Raw genomic sequence first — 20,467 nt, 5'->3', positions numbered from 1 at the left:
ACCCATTTCGCCTACACCCATTTTGCCTATTACCCATTTCGCCTATTACCCATTTCGCCTACCCCCATTTCGCCTACCCCCATTTCGCCTATTCACCATTTCGCCTACACCCACTTCGCCTATTCACCATTACGCCTACTCACCAAATGGGGATGAACCGACGGATACATGGTTCTATAGGCCTAGAGGCCATTCTGTCAATAGTTCGGTGGGAACTATGGATGGTCCCAACATGGGGTGTTGGGGGGAGGGGGTTCCCCTCCATTGTACTCGGTAAAAGCGTTACGCTATCGTAGGGGGTTCGGGGGGTGCTCCCCAACCTAAAGGGGGGGTGCACTAAGTCCTTGACTTTTCATATTATTCATTTCCGCTCTTTCACATATGTCTTATCATGTTAGAAATATCAAGTTAAATATCAAGCACACACCCCTCTTTGGTGGACTTCGGAACTTTGAGGAATTGCGAATTTCCCGCAAAACACCGGATACGGAAACAGATGAAATCTCTCGCGCAAGCAGCATTTTCTATATTCAGCAGTATATTTGTTACTGCGCGAGACTGGCAAAATCCAACATGGCTGGCTTCAACACCTGAAAAAATAAAATTCCCAATTCTTCCTCATTGTATACCTAAAATTCAATAATGACGGACTACAAAGAGGAACAGGCAAACGAGCTAGAGGCTCTAGAATCCATATATCCAGATGAACTCCAGAGTAAGTCTTATCTTGTTCTGCAAACGCTCTTTTTCTACACCAAATTTTCAGTTTTGTAAGGAAATGTGGTTTGTTGAAATCTCGCTTGGTGGCGCTGATAAGTACAGTTTTCTGGTTTTCTGTTTCTTCACTTTTGAAGGGTAGTCTCGCCTAAATATGGACTTTAGGACTTCTTATAGGGTGTCTGGACGAAGACTGCTTTGGCTCTGACCATCCTGCATGCTGCTGGTCGCCAGTTGACATGTATAACTATATTTTGCTTAAGTTTAGTGCCGTTCTGCTTTGACAACGACATGAACTACTTCGAGGAGTGGCTGGTGTGGTGGGTCAGCTGAATTTAGGGGACAAGGTTTTGACATTCATTTATACATATGATCAGTTTCTAAAACCCTCCACAGGTTGCAAGTTTTAGCCATAGTTTATTGAGTATCACATAACATTACAATTAACATCATGTCAATTCAATGTTTCAGTCATTGAAATGGAGCCTTTTCCTAGCTTCCAAATGATTGTTACAACCCAGAGCATGGATAGTTCTGATGATACCTCTGCCACAATAATTATGCAATTCACGTACACTGAGAAGTATCCTGATGAAGTGCCAGTCATTGAAATCACTGGGTCGGATAACTTGGAGGAAGACCAGGTTGAAAGACTTACACAGATGATGAAAGAACTGGTAGGTGGAAATTCATGATTAAGGTTTCACGCTTGATATTGATCATAAGTGCGCCTGGCTCAATCTCCAAGCACCTATTTCTCAATAGTGAGTGTTGCAAGCAATTATAGCGATGCGATCACAAATCATAGTTATCACAATAGTTGGCCGGGTCTGCTGTGGTTTGTCGGTAATATAGGATAGCCAGCTTCTAAAACTTGATGTTTCCAACATGATGTATATCAACAGAAACTATTCATCGTATTTTGGGATTTGCCCATTTTCCTTTTGTACTTGTAGGCTGAGGAAAATTTAGGTATGGTGATGATATTCACTCTGGTCTCTGCAGCGATAGAAAAAATGGGTGAAATGCTTGATGAAGGTGTCAAGCGTGAGGCAGAAGAGGCTGAGAGAAGGCTTCAAGAAAAGGAAGAGGCAGAACGAGTAAGTTGTTCTCTCTGTAATATTAGCTCTGTTCGGGCTATTGAGTTGAATCTTGGTACACATATACCCTTGTGTGATGACACCTTGGCTACCAAGTTTTGGTCCAATCCGATTATCGGTTTGCCCACCAGGTGGCTCAAACCAAAAACACTAAAAGTGCTATATCTCCTGAACTAAGGGCTTGATCGTCGCCAAATTTTAATCATAGATGCATTTAACAATGATACATGACATAACACCCAGGTTTTTGACAGGGATTTAGAGTGCAACGGGGATCTGACTGCCATGATCTAGCTCTTTGATTATGCCTACCAGAAGTTATTAAAATGGTCTTTAGAGGTAGATTCTATCTCTAGATGTAACACTTGGTTTCTGGGAGAGTGACAGAGTGTAGCTGTCATGGTGATGTTTTGGATTAGTCCAACATAACTTATTGAGTTATTCAAATTTCCAGGTAAAATTTGAAGGCACTCGAGTCACGATAGAATCGTTTTTAGCCTGGAAAGCAAAATTTGATGCAGAAATGGCAGAGCTGAAGAAAAAGAAAGGGAAAACTGTTGATGTTTCCAATAAACTTACAGGTAAGATTGACAGTAACTTGGTAACTTAAGCTCGTGTTGTGCAAAAGCTGTCTTTTGAGTACCTGTCTGAAGGACAATGATGACATTCCATATTATCTTGACCAGAACTGTTCCATCGCATGTTAGGAAATAAAACCAATTGTTAATTGATGCTATGTGGAACCTAAATTAGTTGGCAAAATGTTAAGTTAGCTTATTACATCATATAATGTGTAGCAGTTGTCATATATCAAAGAAATCTGTTTTTAAAAACAATTTATTAACACTTGCCAGTGGTGCATGCTGGACTATCATTTCAGTGCTTGTTAAAAATGCTGTATAAATTCGTTATTTCAGGGAAGGAATTATTTATGAAAGATGCCACCCTTGATGACTCTGATGTCAAATTTTTACAAGAAGGTAAGATTTGTGACAATTCTTTAATGCATGCTGCCCAAGTCTCAATATCAACCTCGGATTCTAATCAGATGGCCAGATCTTTTGTTCCCCTCACAAGAAACTTATTTAAATGGACAGTGTCATCTCGATCCTACCTTTTGCCTCGATCACTTTCAAAAAACCTTTGACTAATCTTCAAGATTAGCTTGGCAATCAAAAGTGCGAGGGAAACAACTGTCTGTTAAGAATTAACTTCTGATTCATTTCATTTACTGTTTTCAGAGGGTGAATCAGTGGAAGTCGATGAGTCGTTGTTTCAGGATATGGAAGACCTTGATATTGACCTTGAGGATGAACTTAGCTGATTTAGGACTTTTTAGGATTTTTGAATCAATGGACTTTTGTTACCATTTCCTTTGTTTAAGGTAATTGGGGTCTTGGTCTTGTGCCTTTCACACATGTCGAGGCTGGATGGACTGGAATTTACTGCATACTAGTGTTCGGTTATTTTGGCATGTACACTCGCATTGTCTCGTTCATTGGGAAAGATTACTTTGATATCAGGTTTGCTCTGGAATGTGCTATAATGTTGTTTGCAAGCTGCTTCTCAGCTGCAGTGACCCATCTTGCATCAAATTACAATGTTTGATTCTCTACGTGGCAATTGCGTCACAGCCTGAGTTCAGAAATATTTTCTTGCTACACCCAAGGAATCATTTCGATATCGGAAGACATTGTTTGTACAAATATGATTAAATACATGTATATTGTAAAATTAAAATGATTTTGCTCAGTTTATCTCTTTAATTTTAAGGAAACATGGAAAGTTGGACTCGCATGGTTGTGACAAAATAAGTAGGAAAAAATTGCTTGCAGAAACTAGGATCAACTCAGAATTCATGTGACGAAAAAACTTTGGATGACGCAGCTGTGCTTGTCCCAATCAGTACGAAATCTCATTTGGAACTAGATAGATTGTATTCTGATGAGATTGTGTTTTGATAAGTTGTCACAACAATGACAGATGCAATGTTGTGTTGCTACTCTGGTTATCGTCACATAATCACAAATGTACTTGTCTCGTACTGGACAATATTCTTTCCTTACGACCCTGGAGGACAGATATTGACAGTAACGGTTGTCAGAGCCAAAACCAATTACTATCTGGGGACCACCAATATTGTGACATAAGGCCGTGTATCCAAAGACTGGTCACTTGTGGTGTGGGTCTTTTGCGCAACACACAGAATGAACCTTGGGCTTATTGGATGTTCACCTTGGTCGTACCAAGAAACTTGCTATGAAGATTGTGGTGACATCACCACAAGTTAACAAGCTTACAAGGGGCAGCCTAAGAGACTAGTGGTCATCTGAAATCCAGACTTGGTTGTCTTAGACAAGTTGGATTCATCCGGACATCAGGTATAGTCAGTCCATGGTCTCCTTCCACCTCGTACATGACTTGGAGGAATTGCCATCAGAGCCATGATGCCTCACTTTCAGGTAGCTCCTTGGGTAAATGAAATAACGGATGCAAAGTGCTTCTGGCTCATCATAAAAATTGGTCTGATCTTCGACAGAAAAAAATAACCCTTGACTGAAAACCACATCCTATATTTCACCAATTTAATATACATGTAATTTACATACAATACTGTACAAAACAGAGAAGCAGAAAGTCAGTAGTTCATGAAAGGACTGTAACTGAATGTACAGAAAAGTCTCCAACTACAAAATACCCCATTGCCATTACATCAAATAGGAGTCCAGTCTATACACCAGGTATCATGATTTACATATTAGTTTAATTAGGAACTGGGCCAACACTATCATATACTAATAAGCAACTAAACCACAATAGCTATTTTATATGTTTCTCCCTAATAATACTGAAATCAAACTACAATTCCCAAAATACATACCAGTCAGTTTTTAAGGCAATTCAATGAACACATTATTTCATATTTGGCATCTGTTCTCTAGTAGATCTTTATAATAACCATGGATATTTAGAGCACTTTTGAACTTCATGAACATTGTATTCACATCATAATTACTCAAATCAAAACATGTGTTTAAAGGCAAAATCAATTCAACATGCTGGAGGAATTCATGAATCTCCAATTAATTAAACTGGATTGGACCTCCTATTTTATGATTTGAAAATGTCATCCACCAAATTAAACTGGTACAAGATGAGCTAAGCACCAACTACCTCAGCACTGTAACCCAGAAAATTTTGGCAGGTGTTTTGCAGTCTTTGCATTTTACCTGATCAGCCATATTAACAAGGACAAAATGTTACTTCATCCATATAATTGCAGTACAGCTCCATTAGTTCTGTAAAATATACACATGCAAGATGTGAAGTTCTGGGGTAAAAGGTGGGGAGCTGCAAATCAAACGCAACTTTTTCTAGGTTACAGTATGACCAGAAAAGTAAAAATACTTAATTACTGGACAGACACAGATTCATGGAGAGTAAAGATAACGAACTGTTGTTAATTTCAATGAAAACTGATGACCAACTCAGGCTGAATTGTCCGGTCCACACACATGTATATGTCTTCACCTTGAAATGCTTCAAATGTCTTATCTTCATGAATCACAGATGGATACAGATATGTAGAAAGTTGTCTGGGTAACTCATATGCTCACTTAGCCAGTAAACAGGAGTATTTAGAGGCGGTTCAATCCCTTGAATCACAACATGGTATTTACAGTCTGTTGCATCTGAAAGTGGTAGAAGGAAAGAAGAGATAGATTAACATGCAAAATAATGGGTGGTAAATGTAACCAAAAATATATATTTTTGATGTAATCAAAGATGTAACCCAATAGGACATGTGTAGGAAATGAAATTTGAATCAATTTTGCACAGTAGTTTCTCTGACTGTTCTTGTAAATTACTTTCACAGAAGTGTAAGTTTCCTGCCCGGGTTTCATGGGACTGTGTGGTATTGTCAGGGCACTGAAAGTTAAATAACAACTGTGACTATCAATCACACAACCGCCCTGCAGTCACAGAATAGGTGAAAAACTGTTTACCTTTACTAAATAAATCTGGCATTGTTTCATTGAGTAGGTCCCCTAACGTGTGTCGCTGTCCATCATCTGTGATTGGTCGAAATAACTTTTGTATCACCGGTTTATCGGGCTGTGGGTGAAAGAGGAAAATCAGAAGATGTATGACACAGGAGGCCAACACTTTCGCACGCAACTTGTGCAGCTTGGGCAGGATATCCAAAGAGTTTCTCAGATGCAGTCATTTTTTAAAAAGATAACAACAAAGTTTCATGCCTTTAATCACCCTTAGTTTTAGGTTAATGCCATGTAATCGTTACTTACTCTAGAAATAGAGGAGGAAAATAAACAAATTTTCTTTTTCTTACAACTTGACAACACAGCCTATCTTACCAGATATATTCTAAATGGAATGTATCGGAAGCCTTCATCATTGGTCTTTTCCATGAGTTTACGATTTATGGCCCAGAACTGTTCAAATTTATCTGGAATAAGAACAAAAGTAAGCCTATTTGTATTGCAATTTTATCAACAACCAACAACCAAGAAGCAATCCTACACAATAATACAGGCCGTTGAAGCAAACATCTTCTGTTTTCTCTGAAGTAAAATTGCCTTGACTGATTGTAACTTACATTACCCATTACATTGGGATATTCTGCAAAGTCTTCTAGGAGCCGTTCTGTTTTGGACCAAGCCGGTACGGCTCCTAGAAGACTTTACAGTATGTCACAGTGACAGCTATACACTATTGCGCCAAAAGAAGCCTATATGCAAAATGATAGCTAAAATGATCACAAATTATCTTACCATTTTGTAATCCCATCCACAATTGCTTGTGATCCTTCTTCTGCATACCGTTGATGACCTGAGCTCTGTGCTTGAGGGAGTCAGCTTCTTTGACAGTTGACATGAAATGTGATTCTACAGCATCACGACAAGGGCAGTGGAGTAGCTCTTCTTCAGGGAAGTTCTAATTGATTAAGACAAGTAAATTTTATACTGAACAACTAAATAATTCATCACATCAAACAAGTTCGATTCTTACAGAGTTTGACAACAACCTCAAACAAATTCGAGGATATTGAGGTCAATTCCCAAATTTGCTACATTCTAATCACATTTCTCATATATAGTCCATCAAACTCAACTGAAGCTGAAAATTCCCATCAAAGAGCAAATCTGTGTATGTAGCTTAAAGAATAAATGAATGATGGGTTGGGTTGTGTTGGGTTGATTGTACTAACCTGAAAATGCACTGTAAGATTCCAGGGAAGGGATGTACCAAATCCATACAAGTCAATCAAGAGTCCAATAGGATAATGCCTATGTATAGCAGTAGAAGAAATAAGCCAGATATAAAAAGTCACTTAGATTGAAAGAATCATGTTGCAAGTGAAGTATATGTACTCCAACATGCTTAGGTTCCAAGTTAACATGTCTTAGTCTTTACAACAGACAAGATCTGGGGAAGAATCGCATTGATCCACAATCAGCACTTGGTACAATTTCTCCAATTTTGGTTTTTGTAGGTCAGGATAATCCAAATACCAACCAATACAAAAGTCTCATGTGATCAGCTGTGATTGCAACATCAAAGCTTGCTATTGGTGTAAAAAGACTGGAACATGAATGTGTCACAGGCATGGCTACCTACCATTTTAATGGTTGTCCTTCATACTCCAACCACATCTCTGACGGAAGATCTGGGTTGATGAAACGCTGAAAATGTCTTTGAACTTTATCAGAGACCAATGGAAAGTAGGTTTGTCTCGGGACCAGAAGCTGCAAGCAGAAAGGTATAAATGCATGCCATGTTGTATTCATCACTTAGAACTTGATATGTGGTCAATTCTGTTTAAACAAAGAGTATACGTACTGGTACTTTGCTTTGAAACATTCAAACAAGTGTCATGATTGAACATTTTCATATGAGCAATTGAATTACTATGATACAGGTCACTCCTCCATGTACATTCAGATACTGGTGCATACAGTACTGAATTATTCCATTGTATCGTACACATACTGAGACTTACACCATGGAGGTCATATACATTTTTTATTTCCATTGTAAATGTGCAACCAAAACTTCCATCATGAGGAATTTAATCAACATACAAAAAATGGGTCAGGTTGTTCCATGGTGTAGACCTCATCTGGTGATAAAGTGAAACAGATTGGTATCCTCCCATCCCATGTTTCACGCAGTATTTCTCGGTCGTCTGCCATGACTGTGACAGGGCTCACACTGTTGTGGCCTCTATTTTGTAGAATCTCTGTATACCAAATTTGCGCCAATTCAAGTCGCTAGCCCAGCCTGTGAAAATAAAAAAAGACTTAAAAGTGGCGAGACTGAGAGAAGGCCTTGGCCTGTGCTGGATAGGCCTGGGAAAGAGTCAGGAATGACATAAACAACAATAATGGCACAGCTTTTTGCACACTGTCACTGTAGAGAGAGAGAGGGTGGTTGTTGCGACTCATCAGTGGACTGTGCCTTTGTCTGTGCCTGTTTCTGTTGTATTGAATCAACATTGTATGTGTAATGTTATAGTAATACAGTAAGAGTAATGTAGGCTAGTTAGTATATGAAGATGCACTTCTCCTTAATGAGACCAATTCAAGCCTTAATTTTAACACTCCCAGGCACCTCATGCATTTTAAATGATCTCGATATCATTGATGACTATACAGAATTGAGTCTGATTTGAAAAAGCAGAATATAATCGATTTATTCTACAAAAAGAACACAAATTTTACATTTCTGGTAATGAAAATTTCCTGATTTAGTGTGCCGCTATCTACGAACGTACCAAATCGACTGCTTAGTTTTATTAACGAAATTTTCACCAAGGAATGGCAGATGCATTGTTGGTTCAGTGGTAGAATTCTCGCCTGCCACGCGGGAGGCCCGGGTTCGATTCCCGGACAATGCACATCCTTTTTTTTTTTTTAATTTCTTTTACTCATTTTACATCAGTGTGAGGCCCACTTTTTCTTCACCTAAACCTATTGTTTTCGTATCAAAGGCAAAAAGGGGCTTCTAAAATTTTGAAGTCATGACAAATTTTGGGACAAGGTAAAATGAGGACGAAGTTACACTCTCTCTTTAGTTTAGAGGAAGAAAGGGTTAAGAGGATGGAGGATTAGTCCTTCGTTGGGGCAGTCTTTCTTTAGTTAAGAGGAAGAAAGAGTTAAGAGGAAGGGGGAATAGCCTTTATTTGGTTTAGAAAAAAGGACGGTTGATTTTGTTTAGAGGAAGAAAAGACAGCTCCTCGTCCAGTCCATCTCAGCCTTCCAAGAGAACAACCTATGAAGAGGAAGGGGGAATAGCCTTTATTTGGTTCAGAAAAAAGGACGGTTGATTTTGATTAGAGGAAGAAAAGACAGCTCCTCGTCCAGTCCATCTCAGCCTTTGAAGAGAACAACCTATAATACTAATCTATTCGAGACAGCCTGAACAAAGAACGCCTCACCCATTACATCGCACCCTTTGAAGAGTGTGTGGCGTATATCGCTTAGCCAAATAAGTAGATACTGGGTTTAGTTAAGGAAAACCCAAGGAAACACTGGCGTCACAGAACAAGAAAATCTTGTCCCAGGTGTGCGAGGTCGCCGCGTTTGTGCCTAGGTGGCTACCTGTCCCGCTTGTCTAATACCGGACATTGTCAAGGCAACGTCATTTCAGCAATAACGTTCGCAATGTTTACGCCATGAGTACTTGACGACAATGTCACAATCTGCATCACCAAATTAAGGATATGGAGTGATATCTGTATAGTCTTCATACAGTACACTTTCACATTCCGGCACCCCCATCATAATGACACCCTGTAAACTCAGTCCTACGAGACAGACGATCGCGAGGTTGTGACATTACTACCATGTCGGATCTTCAGACAAATTCTCCACAATATCACTGTTGCAAAGTCTTTGATCTTATATTTGCCTATTTTTCATACGTGGTAGTCTACTGGTTGTGGTGTCTCTATGCATGGCTCTTGAACGGTCTGTTTTTGTATTGTCTGGCGGTGACATTGTCTTCGTGCGTGGTTGTGATAGACAGAATCTCCAAATCAGTCTCAAACGGTAGGGCCACATACAACTACTCTAATAGCATGCTTCACCATACGGCCGGGCTGGTTGGCTGCGGGAGATGAAAGGACTATGAGAATTTGCAATTGAATTATCCCGCCTTTTCATTGGGGCCTACATTTCAAATGGCCTTGTGGGATTGTCACATGTCCTACACGTCACATCCCAGGCGGCTCTGGCGGCCAGACGCAGGTCAAACTCGCAAAATGATTTCTGGTGCCCGATTTAATCTTTTTTTATCTCGGTAATCCTTTGCCAAAATCATCTCAATCTCGACGAATGGTAACTGTAGGATTCGGCAAACGTGTAGAGAGGAACAGTTTCCTGTAAGTAGCATTTTTTGGGTGTGATTTAGCACTTGTTGTGTTGAGATTTGGATGTGGTGGTGAGTGAGGCCGTGTGGAAGGAGCAATGCATTGCCGAAAACGCCAACTTCCCTCCCCACATATTTCAAATACTTCAGATTTTCAAAATTGGCATAAATTGTCATGCAGTTCCCTAATCCCATCCCCGCTCCAAGTCTAACAAAGATAATAGTATATTCGCAGAACTGCAAATTCGTGGTATCAAGTCATTTGCTAATTGAATTACTCGTAAATCATTTTTGTAATCAAATCATCACCAAAAGTATTATCATGAAGATTGGAAGACATGGACAGCTTCGAGTAAATTGCTTGGATAAGCATGTCGTAAACAAACGTTGCCTGTGAAAAGGTATTTTTTTGAATAAAATGGCCGAAATTTATTTTCGCAAACCATCTATTATCAGCATTTTCCTGATAAAGCCCTCTGTATGAACTATACATCGAAGACGAAAACGCATCCTTGCAAGGGCCAATAATTTTGAATCAACCTGGACGAAGTTTTGCTAGGCATCGTTACAACTGGCATTTTCTGCATTGCAAGACTCCAACCTTAGTAAACGTAAACGTATTGGTATATGTTCGCTAACCTCGTTACTGTTGAGGACCCGCCTCTCGATTGGCGAATGTCAATCAGTGCAGGTGGTCAATTTCTGTCTAGACATTGAATATTGATTTCATAAGAATTAAACCAGAATTACATAATCATAAATAATCGGCTGTAAACTCGGCTAGGAACTGTTGTAGGTTTCAGGCGGCCTGACATGTCTTATATATTTTTTGATTTGCCTGCCACACCCATACGGGCGGGCGGTTCCTGGTCAGTTTCATTGTAATGCTGAGTTGCTGCTTGCTGAGAGTTTCGAGTTGTTTTGAAGATACCATAACTTGCTAATTAGTATTGTGTAGTGCGCCTGCCTCTATTTTTTAACATCTGTGTTTTACGCTGCGTGAAATAACTAACAAGTTGACCAACAACACTGTCTACATGCATCCCCCATTGTAGCAGTGTCCTCTTGCTAGTTATGGCACATGTCTGGTCATTACAGCTTCACCATGAGTATTTGTCACACTGTTTCCATGTCTGGTTGTTGTCTGGCAGTGTCCTCATGATTCGTATTGGCAGTGTCTTCAAGACTGATTGTGACTTGTTTCAGTGTAACCATGATGGAAATGTATGACCAACTCGATTGATGGGCAATCCTGAACAGCAAAGAAATGAATAACTTGCTATTAGGTAAACTCATTATCTGATGTCCTTTTCTGTTTCTTTCATTTTAGATGCCCGTATTGTGTGTCCACAGAACAACCTAGGGAGTTGAAGCAAAACCTTCGACATCACGATTGCTCTTGGCCGAGGTCACAGTAATACCAAAGGTATTTGTTCATCGCAAAGAGTACGCCGCCAACATGATGATATGACGTCATCGCCACTATAGTGTCCAAAAATAAACTCCCGAGGTATCGGAGTGTTACGCCATGCAGAGAGCGACGATGTCGATTGGCTGTGCGAAGACGATCAAAAACGGTCCAAGATGGATTCAATTGGTTGTACATGGTGAGTAATTTTTGTGCCGACCTATAACCATCCCTTTTTCCATCTGAAATATTTTGGTACTTATCACTGCAAAATCAAAATCTAATGATATAAGATTAGACCAATTTATATAGACAAGTCAGGCCCTTCCAAATATACAAGTGTCAGCTCATTTCTTCAACCTCCCCGTGCAACTTTTATGGTATACATTCACGTCATTAATAAATTAAGGAAAGAAAGATAGACACTCGTCCCCGCTCTCTAAAAAAGCGTCCTATACTCATTTCATTGCATACCGCGCACGACGTCATAATTTTGACGAGTGACGCAATGGTGCTCGATCCAGTGGTGCCACCTATTATCGAATTAATCAACTAAAATTTTGAAATCCCCAGTTGACATGATATCAGAATAGGGGGAAGAAACTTTACCTTACACCCCCCTCTCCCCCTTTCGAGTTGTCAAGTAATATGGTTTACCGGAAAATGCATGTACTATTAAGTAATGCACCAAAATTCTGTGTGAAATTCTTAAATATTTCTTTTTGATATTTTCTTTTTGTTTTGAACCTTTTTTTCGAATAATAATTTTATGTTAATACTATGAGGGTCGCCCGCTGTTTCCACTCAAATCAATAAAACAAAATCGGATTGCATTTTATTTTTACATTTTTTGGTGATCAAATGTGGCACCATCGACTGTAACTTGAAATTCTAAAGCTATTAGTTACTTTTTTACTAATTGTTTTAGAAAGTTACAGCCAGTGATGCCTATATGGTCAACGGCCACATTTTGATCACCAAAAAATGAAAAAATAAAATGCACTCTGGTTTTGTTTTATTGATTTGAGTGGAATATGCTAGAAACCGCGTACGGGGTTCGAACTCGCGACTTATGGAGAAAAAAACCTCCAAAGTCGTCCGCCCTAACCACCAGGCCACTACGCGCTCTGTAAAAAGCCGGCGTGCGTTTGAATCTTGGACAATAGTATACGTCATCAACCCGATCGGACTTGCATAGGCCTATTGAAAGAAATGATCACGTGCGCTATTCATGTTGGCCGGAGACACAATAGTTCTCATTGTATATGAAAAGCCATTGAACTGCTTATTCCTTTGTCGAAAATAAAACTGAATCTTATAATATAATGTGGTCCGACAACAAAACGACAGGAAAATGTACCATGCCACGCCCGTAATATAGCTGCCGTTTTGGTCATGGAGGGGTTTATCCCTGTCGGTGTGAAAATCTGCCAGAAGGACACGTTTTGTTGTCTCCCCCCCCCCCCCCCACCCTCTCCCACACACACTTGAAGAGAGTCCTTAGTATTTAGTTTTGGAACTAATTCAGCTTTGTTCTTAAAATTTGAAGGCTATTTCATTTCATATTATTTTCATTTCAAATTATTTTAACTCACGTTGCGGGGTGCATGCCTATTCTAAAGTCTTAAAGCACTTGAAGACAAGCAAGGTCTGGTTGATTCCTGTCTTTAGATGTCATTAATCGACACTGTAATCATTGTTTGAAGTTGCGACGGTGATCAGTTCCCGGTTCATTTTAGGGGCGGGGGGTCTATTTATTCGCCACATTTTGCTAAATGCGGCATATCAAGCACGTTTATAATCTTACCCGTATAAAATGTGGCTGTGACAGTCACATCTAATAATAAATGTACGGCGGCAACCATTTGGGGGGGGGGGGGGGCTGTTCATTCGCCATATTGGTAACAGGCTTAGCCCAACGAAAACAAATGCAACTTTTATGGTATACTTGTCCGCGCTCTCTAAAAAAGCGTCCCATACTCATTCATAGGTCCTCCCGAGAAGCCATTTTCATGGCATACCGCGCACGACCAATCTTGACACTAGAGGCGCTGAAATTGAATTTTAATTTCGGCACTGTGCGAGTTTGCGCGCACGACGTCATAATTTTGGCGAATGACGCAATGGTGCCACCTATTATCGAAATAATCAACTAAAACTTTGAAATCACCCAGCTGACATGATATCAGAATAGGGGAAAGAAACTTTACCTTACACCCGCCTCTCCCCCTTTCAAGTTGTCAAGTAATATGGTTTACCGGAAAATGCATGTACTATTAAGTAATTTACAAAAATTCTGTATGAAATCTTTAAAATATTTCTTTTTGATATATTTTTCTTTTTGTTTTGAACGGTTTTTTTCGAATAATAATTTTATGTTAATACTATAAGGGTCGCCCGTTGTTTCGACTCAAATCAATAAAACAAAATCGGATTGCATTTTATTTTTTCATTTTTTGGTGATCAAAATGTGGCAGTTGACTATAGGCACCATCGACTGTAACTTGAAATTCTAAAGCAATTAGTTACTTTTTTACTAATTGTTTTAGAAAGTTACAGCCAGTGATGCCTATGGTCAACGGTCACATTTTGATCACCAAAAAATGAAAAAATAAAATGAGCTCCGGTTTTATTTTATTGATTTGGGTGGAATATGCTAGAAACCGCGTACGGGGTTCGAACTCGCGACTTATGGAGAAAAAAACCTCCAAAGTCGTCCGCCCTAACCACCAGGCCACTACGCGCTCTGTAAAAAGCAGGCGTGCGTTTGCGACTGAATCTTGGACAATAGTATACGTCATCATCACCCGATCAGACTTGCACAGGCCTATTGAAATAAATGATCACGTGCGCTATTCATGTTGGTTGGGAGACACAATAGTTCTCATTTTATATGAAAAGCTATTGAACTTGCTTGTTCCTTTGTCGAATATAAAACCAAATCTCATACTACAATGAAGTCCAAAACGACCGGAAAATGTACCATATATATAGCAGCCGTTTTGGTCATGGAAGGTGGGGAACTAATTCAGCTTTGTTCTGAAAATAATTTTAAATGAAATACAAATTCTAACGGTTTTGGCTTTACCCTTTTGATTGGGAACTAATTAGTGTCTTTAATGCTCATGTTGAGGGGTGCATGCCTATTCTAAAGTCTTAAAGCACTTGAAGATAGACAATGTCTGGTTGGTTCCTATCTTTAAACTGGGAACTAATGATGTCATCAATCGGTGCATACCTATTCTATATCGTACGCATTGCCTCCACCGGAAGCTGAGCAATGTCATTAAAATGAGGGTGAAGATGATTCGATATAAAGTCTTAAGTACTTGATGACAAGCAAGGTCAGAGTGGCCTTTGTCTTTAGATTAGGATCTCATCCTGCATTTCTCCAATAAATAAACACCTCAACAAGTCCCACTGTGAATAATTGCTATTGAACCACAACTGATCTACGTCACGTTTTTCATTCATGCGTAACAATATATAGGCCCTTGTCCTTTTCATCCACTATGCCCAATGATATTGTGCCATTTTCATTACATTATCGTGGTGTTTATTTTCAGTTCTCAGGCTATCATAAAATGCCTATTCTATTATTTCTTGCACGTGAAATAAGCAAGGCTGTCAGTTTTGCTATAGCTTGGGAATTTCAACATGTTCAGGGGTTCGATGTGACCTAAAGATTCTGTTGTACAGTCGAGACCAAGTTGTTTTATGAACCACGGTCCTTTTTCTCTCTAGCACGTCAATATACTCGCGAATATTTCTCTCTCCGATGGACTAACGATATTTCCCTCTTATTTCAGCGAGATGATTGATGAGTATTGGAAGACTGTGATCGAGTTCCGTTCGGAGATGTGAGATGGCAGAGACAAGGTTCCTCAAGCACCAGTTGTTTTCAATAAACGATGTACAGGAGTATAAGGATGCGCCTCGTTATAGACAAAGAACTGTTGGATTATGAACGCTGGTGTATTTGATTAGAAATGAACAATACCATGTAATCGTCGCTGATGTAAAGGATGCGCCTCGTTATAGACAAAGAACTGTTGAATTATGAACGCTGGTGTCTTTGATTAGAAATGAACAATACCACGTAATCGTCGCTGATGTTAAGGATGCGTCTCGTTATAGACAAAGAACTGTTGAATTATGAACGCTGGTGTCTTTGATTAGAAATGAACAATACCACGTAATCGTCGCTGATGTTAAGGATGCGTCTCGTTATAGACAAAGAACTGTTGGATTATGAACGCTGGTGTCTTTGATTAGAAATGAACAATACCACGTAATCGTCGGTGATGTTAAGGATGCGCCTCGTTATAGACAAAGAACTGTTGAATTATGAACGCTGGTGTCTTTGATTAGAAATGAACAATACCACGTAATCGTCGCTGATGTTAAGGATGCGTCTCGTTATAGACAAAGAACTGTTGAATTATGAACGCTGGTGTCTTTGATTAGAAATGAACAATACCACGTAATCGTCGCTGATGTTAAGGATGCGTCTCGTTATAGACAAAGAACTGTTGAATTATGAACGCTGGTGTCTTTGATTAGAAATGAACAATACCACGTAATCGTCGCTGGTGTTAATGATAAAGTACATTATTCTTATCGAATCTAGTGTATATTTCATGAGAAATGCACAGACTGTACCTTCATTGCTGCTGATGTTAATAATAATGATAAATTGGCTAGTGCCTAGTTTCGTATGCAATCAGGCCGATTGTTGCTGATGATGAATAGGCTAATAAATAAAGACATTGTTAGATGAAAGTCCATTGTTTGATTTGTTTCGTATGCAATCAGGTTGATCATTGCCTCCAAGTCCATTGTTTGATTTGTAATCAGGTCGTTGCTTGGAGTACAAGGAAATCATTTTATCAATACTTAGAATCACCAGACTTAGTGTGGTTACTTTAAGATCATTGTCTCGAATGTTAATTGGTTTCATCATTTATATTCAGTTGTAATTTGTTTTCTCAATTTTTCTGGAATGTAATGAAGGTCGATCAATAGATCTTTTATATCCAGTTGTGATGTTAATGATAATTAAACACATGACTTCATCAAAGTCAATTGTTCTTTTCATAAGCAATCATTGTATCTTTTATATCCAGTTGTGATGTTAATGATGATTAAACACATGACTTCATCAAAGTCAATTGTTCTTTTCATAAGCAATCATTGTCTCGAACCCTAATTGAATCTTTTATATCCAGTTGTGATGTTAATGATAATTAAACACATGACTTCATCAAAGTCAATTGTTCTCTTCATATGCTATCATTGTCTCGAATCCTAATTGGTTGTGATGTTAATGATAATTAAACACATGATTTCATCAAAGTCAATTGTTCTTTTCATATGCATTAGGTTGTCTAGAACTCGAGGTCATAAGATCAAGGACTTCGTCCAATTAGGTTATAAGATCGTTTATTATTATTGAGTGCATTGTTTCATATCAAGTGATTGTGCTAATAAATTCATCAATCGAAGTCCATTGTTGTTCTTTTTCATGTACGATTCGAGGATAGCGGCGAAAACGAATATTTTTTTGCGTGGATTGCGAGGTGTACGCCTTGCATGTTTACAATCGACGATGGCGTATGACAATCGAAATTTTTTTGTTGTGGGTTCCGTATAATATAAGTGTTTGGGATGTGCAAAAAAATTTTTTGCGTGGATTCGCTCCGTAACTTTTTGATGATAAAGAGAGTGTTAGGGGGGTAGTCATGCAATTTGTTTGATGGCATGACTTTAAACCCCCCCCCTAAGAGGGGTCAATGAAGACACAAAAGTGATGAGTAATTAGTTTATTCATGTTGCTCATTCAAATATATACAGAGGGAATAAGGTTTGTAAGAAAGCGGAGATGAAGAGTGAGAGACTTCAAGGCTGTGGTATCGAATGGATGGAGAGACGTGGACGTGGATGGAGAGACTGGACGATTTCGTGAGATGCTGAAAAGAAAGAAAAATGTTTTTAAGTGTTGACATGGAAGCAATCAGAGATTGACAAATCAGATGCATGGCTATAGAAAACAAGAATCTTTTCGACAGATCTTTTTTTATTTTCATCAAAGGGGTGATTTATTCAGTTAATAAACCACTACAGATATTGAAATATCAAGTGGAATGTCTTTCAAATAAATGACCAAATTGCAGATCAATATCGAAACCAATAACACGTTCACATACCGGCATAATGATTCCTATTTGGTCGTGGCGGCAAAGACTTCAGTCACAGCTGTGCTAGTTCACTCCATGTTTTCAACTGCTCCAACGATTTCATCTGGAAAATGAAGTTAGAAATCTAAAACTCATTGGAAAGGCGCAACTCATTTCATCCGTGCCGTGAATAATATGTATACTTCCATGCACACAGGAATAGGCTTCTCAGAAAAATTTCTAAAGTTCCCGACGTCAACTCGAGCAGTACTGAAATTTATCCATAAATGTCACCAATAGTGGTCAAAAGGTTTATTACAAGAAGCCAGATTGAGCACACGTGTACTTTTACTTCACACTCTATCGAAAAAGGGAATTTCATGTATTATCCTTCCAGAATAAAGGCATATTATCAACATTTCGGGAGAGAAGTCCACGTTTTCCAGCAAGGTATCCGACATTTTCTTTTCTGACAATTCAAACCGAGGCTAAGAACATAAGGGCCTCCATATTCAGCAAGCAAGGGCCTAGAAAAGTTGGAAGGAGGGAGATTCAAATATGTTAGGCCCTTTGACAAGTCTCAGAAGCGCGATCACCGCGGAAACACTAACGACCTTGCAAGTGAACATTTGATAACATTGACATATGCGGGCAACAATGGATTAATTCTCTTAATCCATTGTTTATAATCGTCATAGGCCTAGAATGGGCGTTACCGACAGTAGAGAGTTCTAAAGCGGCAGTGAACCACGTGTTTTAAGGCATAGTCAATTTCCTGTATGAATACAATACCCGCAATAATATTATCTTTTTTTATGATTTGAGGACACAAAAAGAGGGTAGTCTATAAAACTACAGTTTTTTCTCCCGTAGGAATACAGTGCACCATTCGTTTCGACGTGCATCAATTAGCAGATCAATGTGCATGGCTATAAAAAAAAATGAACCATTAACATGATTAAGGCACATGGCTATAGCAACTATGAACTCACTGACAGTTCAAGGATATATGACTATCGAAACCACAAACACTTTGACATACTATGCATAAAAACATAAAAATCCCTTTATAGTCGTGGTGGCACAAACTTCAGTCAGCTGGGCTGGTTCACTACATGTTTTCAATTGCTCCAACGATTTCACCTTTGGAAAATGAAGTTATAAATTTATATAACAGTGGATAGGGGCAACTCATTCCATCCGTGCGGGTTAATCGACATAAGGCAGGTTTCGAAAACATAGGAACACGAAGCACGAAAGACTGTGGTGCCACCAAGTCCTGTGCTAATTCAATTATGGGGTAATGGCCACAGCCGTAAATCGTTGTTTAGTCTTATGGAAGATATCGGGGAAATTAAAATATATATATATACACAAGTACGTCGATAAATTACATTTACAAACTTCGTACTTCGTCGTCTCGTAAGTCTTGCGAAACCTGCCTATTGTCCCCCCGAAAAAAGGTCGACACATCTTTTGGATGTGTAACCTTACAATGTCTACTTTTGCTATCTTAAACTTCACAGAACAAAACCCAATTACAGGAAAACCATTCGTAAATAACATGTATATATATATATATACAGTAGAACCTCTCTATTAAGGACACCCTCGGGACTGACTGTCCTTAATTTAGTGGTGTCCTGATAAGAGAGGTCAAATTGAATGAAAACAACCAATTTGGGACCAAACCTAGTGTCCTTAATAGAGAGGTGTCCGGTAAGGGAGGTTCTACTTTACATCCACATCGCCCTAAAAATACATACATATATGCCACAAAGAGTCGTCTAAAGGCCTATTACAAGCAGCCAGATTGAGCCCGCGTGTACTTTTACTTCACACTATATCGAATAAGTGAATTTCATGAATTATCTTACCAGAATAAAGGCATGTTATCAAAAATTCGGGACAGAAGTTCACGTTTTCCAATGGTATCCGACATTTTCTTTTTAGCTGACAACTCAAACTGAGGCTAAGAAATAAGGCCTCCATATTCAACAAGCAAGGGCCAAGAAAAGTTGGAAGGAGGGAGATTCAAATATATTCATCTTGACCCTAACTGTACATTGACATTGCTAAGATTTACAGACAACGCACGTCTAAAATGGGCGGAGATGTCCCTCATCCAGGACATCTCGCCGGACCCCCTCCCCTAAAGAGAACAACCTACTGTCTGTGAAACAGCCTGGATAGTGAGCTCCTCGTCCAGTACATGTCAGCCTTTGAAGAGAACAACCTACTGTTTTTGAGACACCCTGAAAAGGGAGCTCCTCGTCCGGTACATCTCACCCTTTGAAGAGAAAAACCAACTGTCTTTGAGACACCCTGAATAGAGAGCTCCTCATCCAGAACATTTCAGCATTTAGAGAAAACCTTCTGTCTTTGAGACAACCTGGATAATGAGCTTCTTGTCCAGTACATCACATCCTTTGAAGAGAACAACCTACTGTCTTTCAGACAACATGAATAGGGAGCTCCTCATCCAAAACATCTAACCCTTTGAAGAGAACAACCTACTGTCTTTGAGATATCCTGAATAGGGAGCTCCTCATCCAGTACATCTCACCCCTTGAAGAAAACAAATTACTGTCTTTGAGACAACCTGAATAGGGAGCTCCTCATCCAGGACATCTCAGCCTTTGAAAAGAACAACCTACTGTCTTTGAGACAACCTG

The 20,467-nt window shown here is 39.2% G+C and overlaps 2 protein-coding genes, 2 long non-coding RNA genes and 1 other non-coding gene across 6 annotated transcripts; 3 read left to right on the top strand and 2 right to left on the bottom strand.

Annotated features, from left to right (window-relative positions):
* The first annotated feature begins 568 nt into the window (after window positions 1-568).
* On the top strand, window positions 569-3,569 carry LOC135488186 (RWD domain-containing protein 1-like). The gene is made up of 6 exons (XM_064772677.1): window positions 569-715; window positions 1,189-1,394; window positions 1,674-1,817; window positions 2,272-2,398; window positions 2,735-2,797; window positions 3,059-3,569. Exons 1-6 carry the CDS (start codon window positions 643-645, stop codon window positions 3,139-3,141), a joined length of 696 nt encoding a protein of 231 aa, XP_064628747.1. The 5' UTR covers window positions 569-642; the 3' UTR covers window positions 3,142-3,569.
* An 805-nt stretch (window positions 3,570-4,374) lies between these two features.
* Window positions 4,375-8,598, bottom strand: LOC135487709 (autophagy protein 5-like). 2 transcript variants are annotated; one of them, XM_064771764.1, is made up of 8 exons: window positions 8,561-8,598; window positions 7,922-8,120; window positions 7,458-7,585; window positions 7,048-7,126; window positions 6,611-6,773; window positions 6,194-6,285; window positions 5,825-5,933; window positions 4,375-5,509 (listed from the first exon to the last, which is right to left on the bottom strand). In XM_064771764.1, exons 2-8 carry the CDS (start codon window positions 8,030-8,032, stop codon window positions 5,382-5,384), a joined length of 810 nt encoding a protein of 269 aa, XP_064627834.1. In that variant the 5' UTR covers window positions 8,033-8,120; window positions 8,561-8,598; the 3' UTR covers window positions 4,375-5,381. The 2 variants fall into 2 exon arrangements, with proteins under 2 accessions (XP_064627834.1, XP_064627836.1); XM_064771766.1 differs by lacking the exon at window positions 8,561-8,598 and having other exon boundaries at window positions 7,922-8,546.
* Window positions 8,599-8,665: 67 nt separating this feature from the next.
* On the top strand, window positions 8,666-8,736 carry Trnag-gcc (transfer RNA glycine (anticodon GCC)). Its single transcript has one exon. It is a non-coding gene; the product is annotated as a tRNA-Gly (tRNA).
* A 1,346-nt stretch (window positions 8,737-10,082) lies between these two features.
* LOC135488436 (uncharacterized) lies at window positions 10,083-16,393 on the top strand. The gene is made up of 3 exons (XR_010446977.1): window positions 10,083-10,221; window positions 11,539-11,815; window positions 15,426-16,393. It is a non-coding gene; the product is annotated as an uncharacterized LOC135488436 (long non-coding RNA).
* A 1,053-nt stretch (window positions 16,394-17,446) lies between these two features.
* Window positions 17,447-19,738, bottom strand: LOC135488754 (uncharacterized). The gene is made up of 3 exons (XR_010447041.1): window positions 19,670-19,738; window positions 17,823-17,916; window positions 17,447-17,585 (listed from the first exon to the last, which is right to left on the bottom strand). It is a non-coding gene; the product is annotated as an uncharacterized LOC135488754 (long non-coding RNA).
* Window positions 19,739-20,467: the final 729 nt, after the last annotated feature.

This window comes from Lineus longissimus, chromosome 5 (assembly GCF_910592395.1).
Source record: "Lineus longissimus chromosome 5, tnLinLong1.2, whole genome shotgun sequence".
Taxonomy (NCBI): Eukaryota; Metazoa; Nemertea; class Pilidiophora; order Heteronemertea; family Lineidae; genus Lineus; species Lineus longissimus.
The sequence above is the reverse complement of the archived record's forward strand: the minus strand, read 5'-3'. Positions and strand labels throughout refer to the sequence as shown.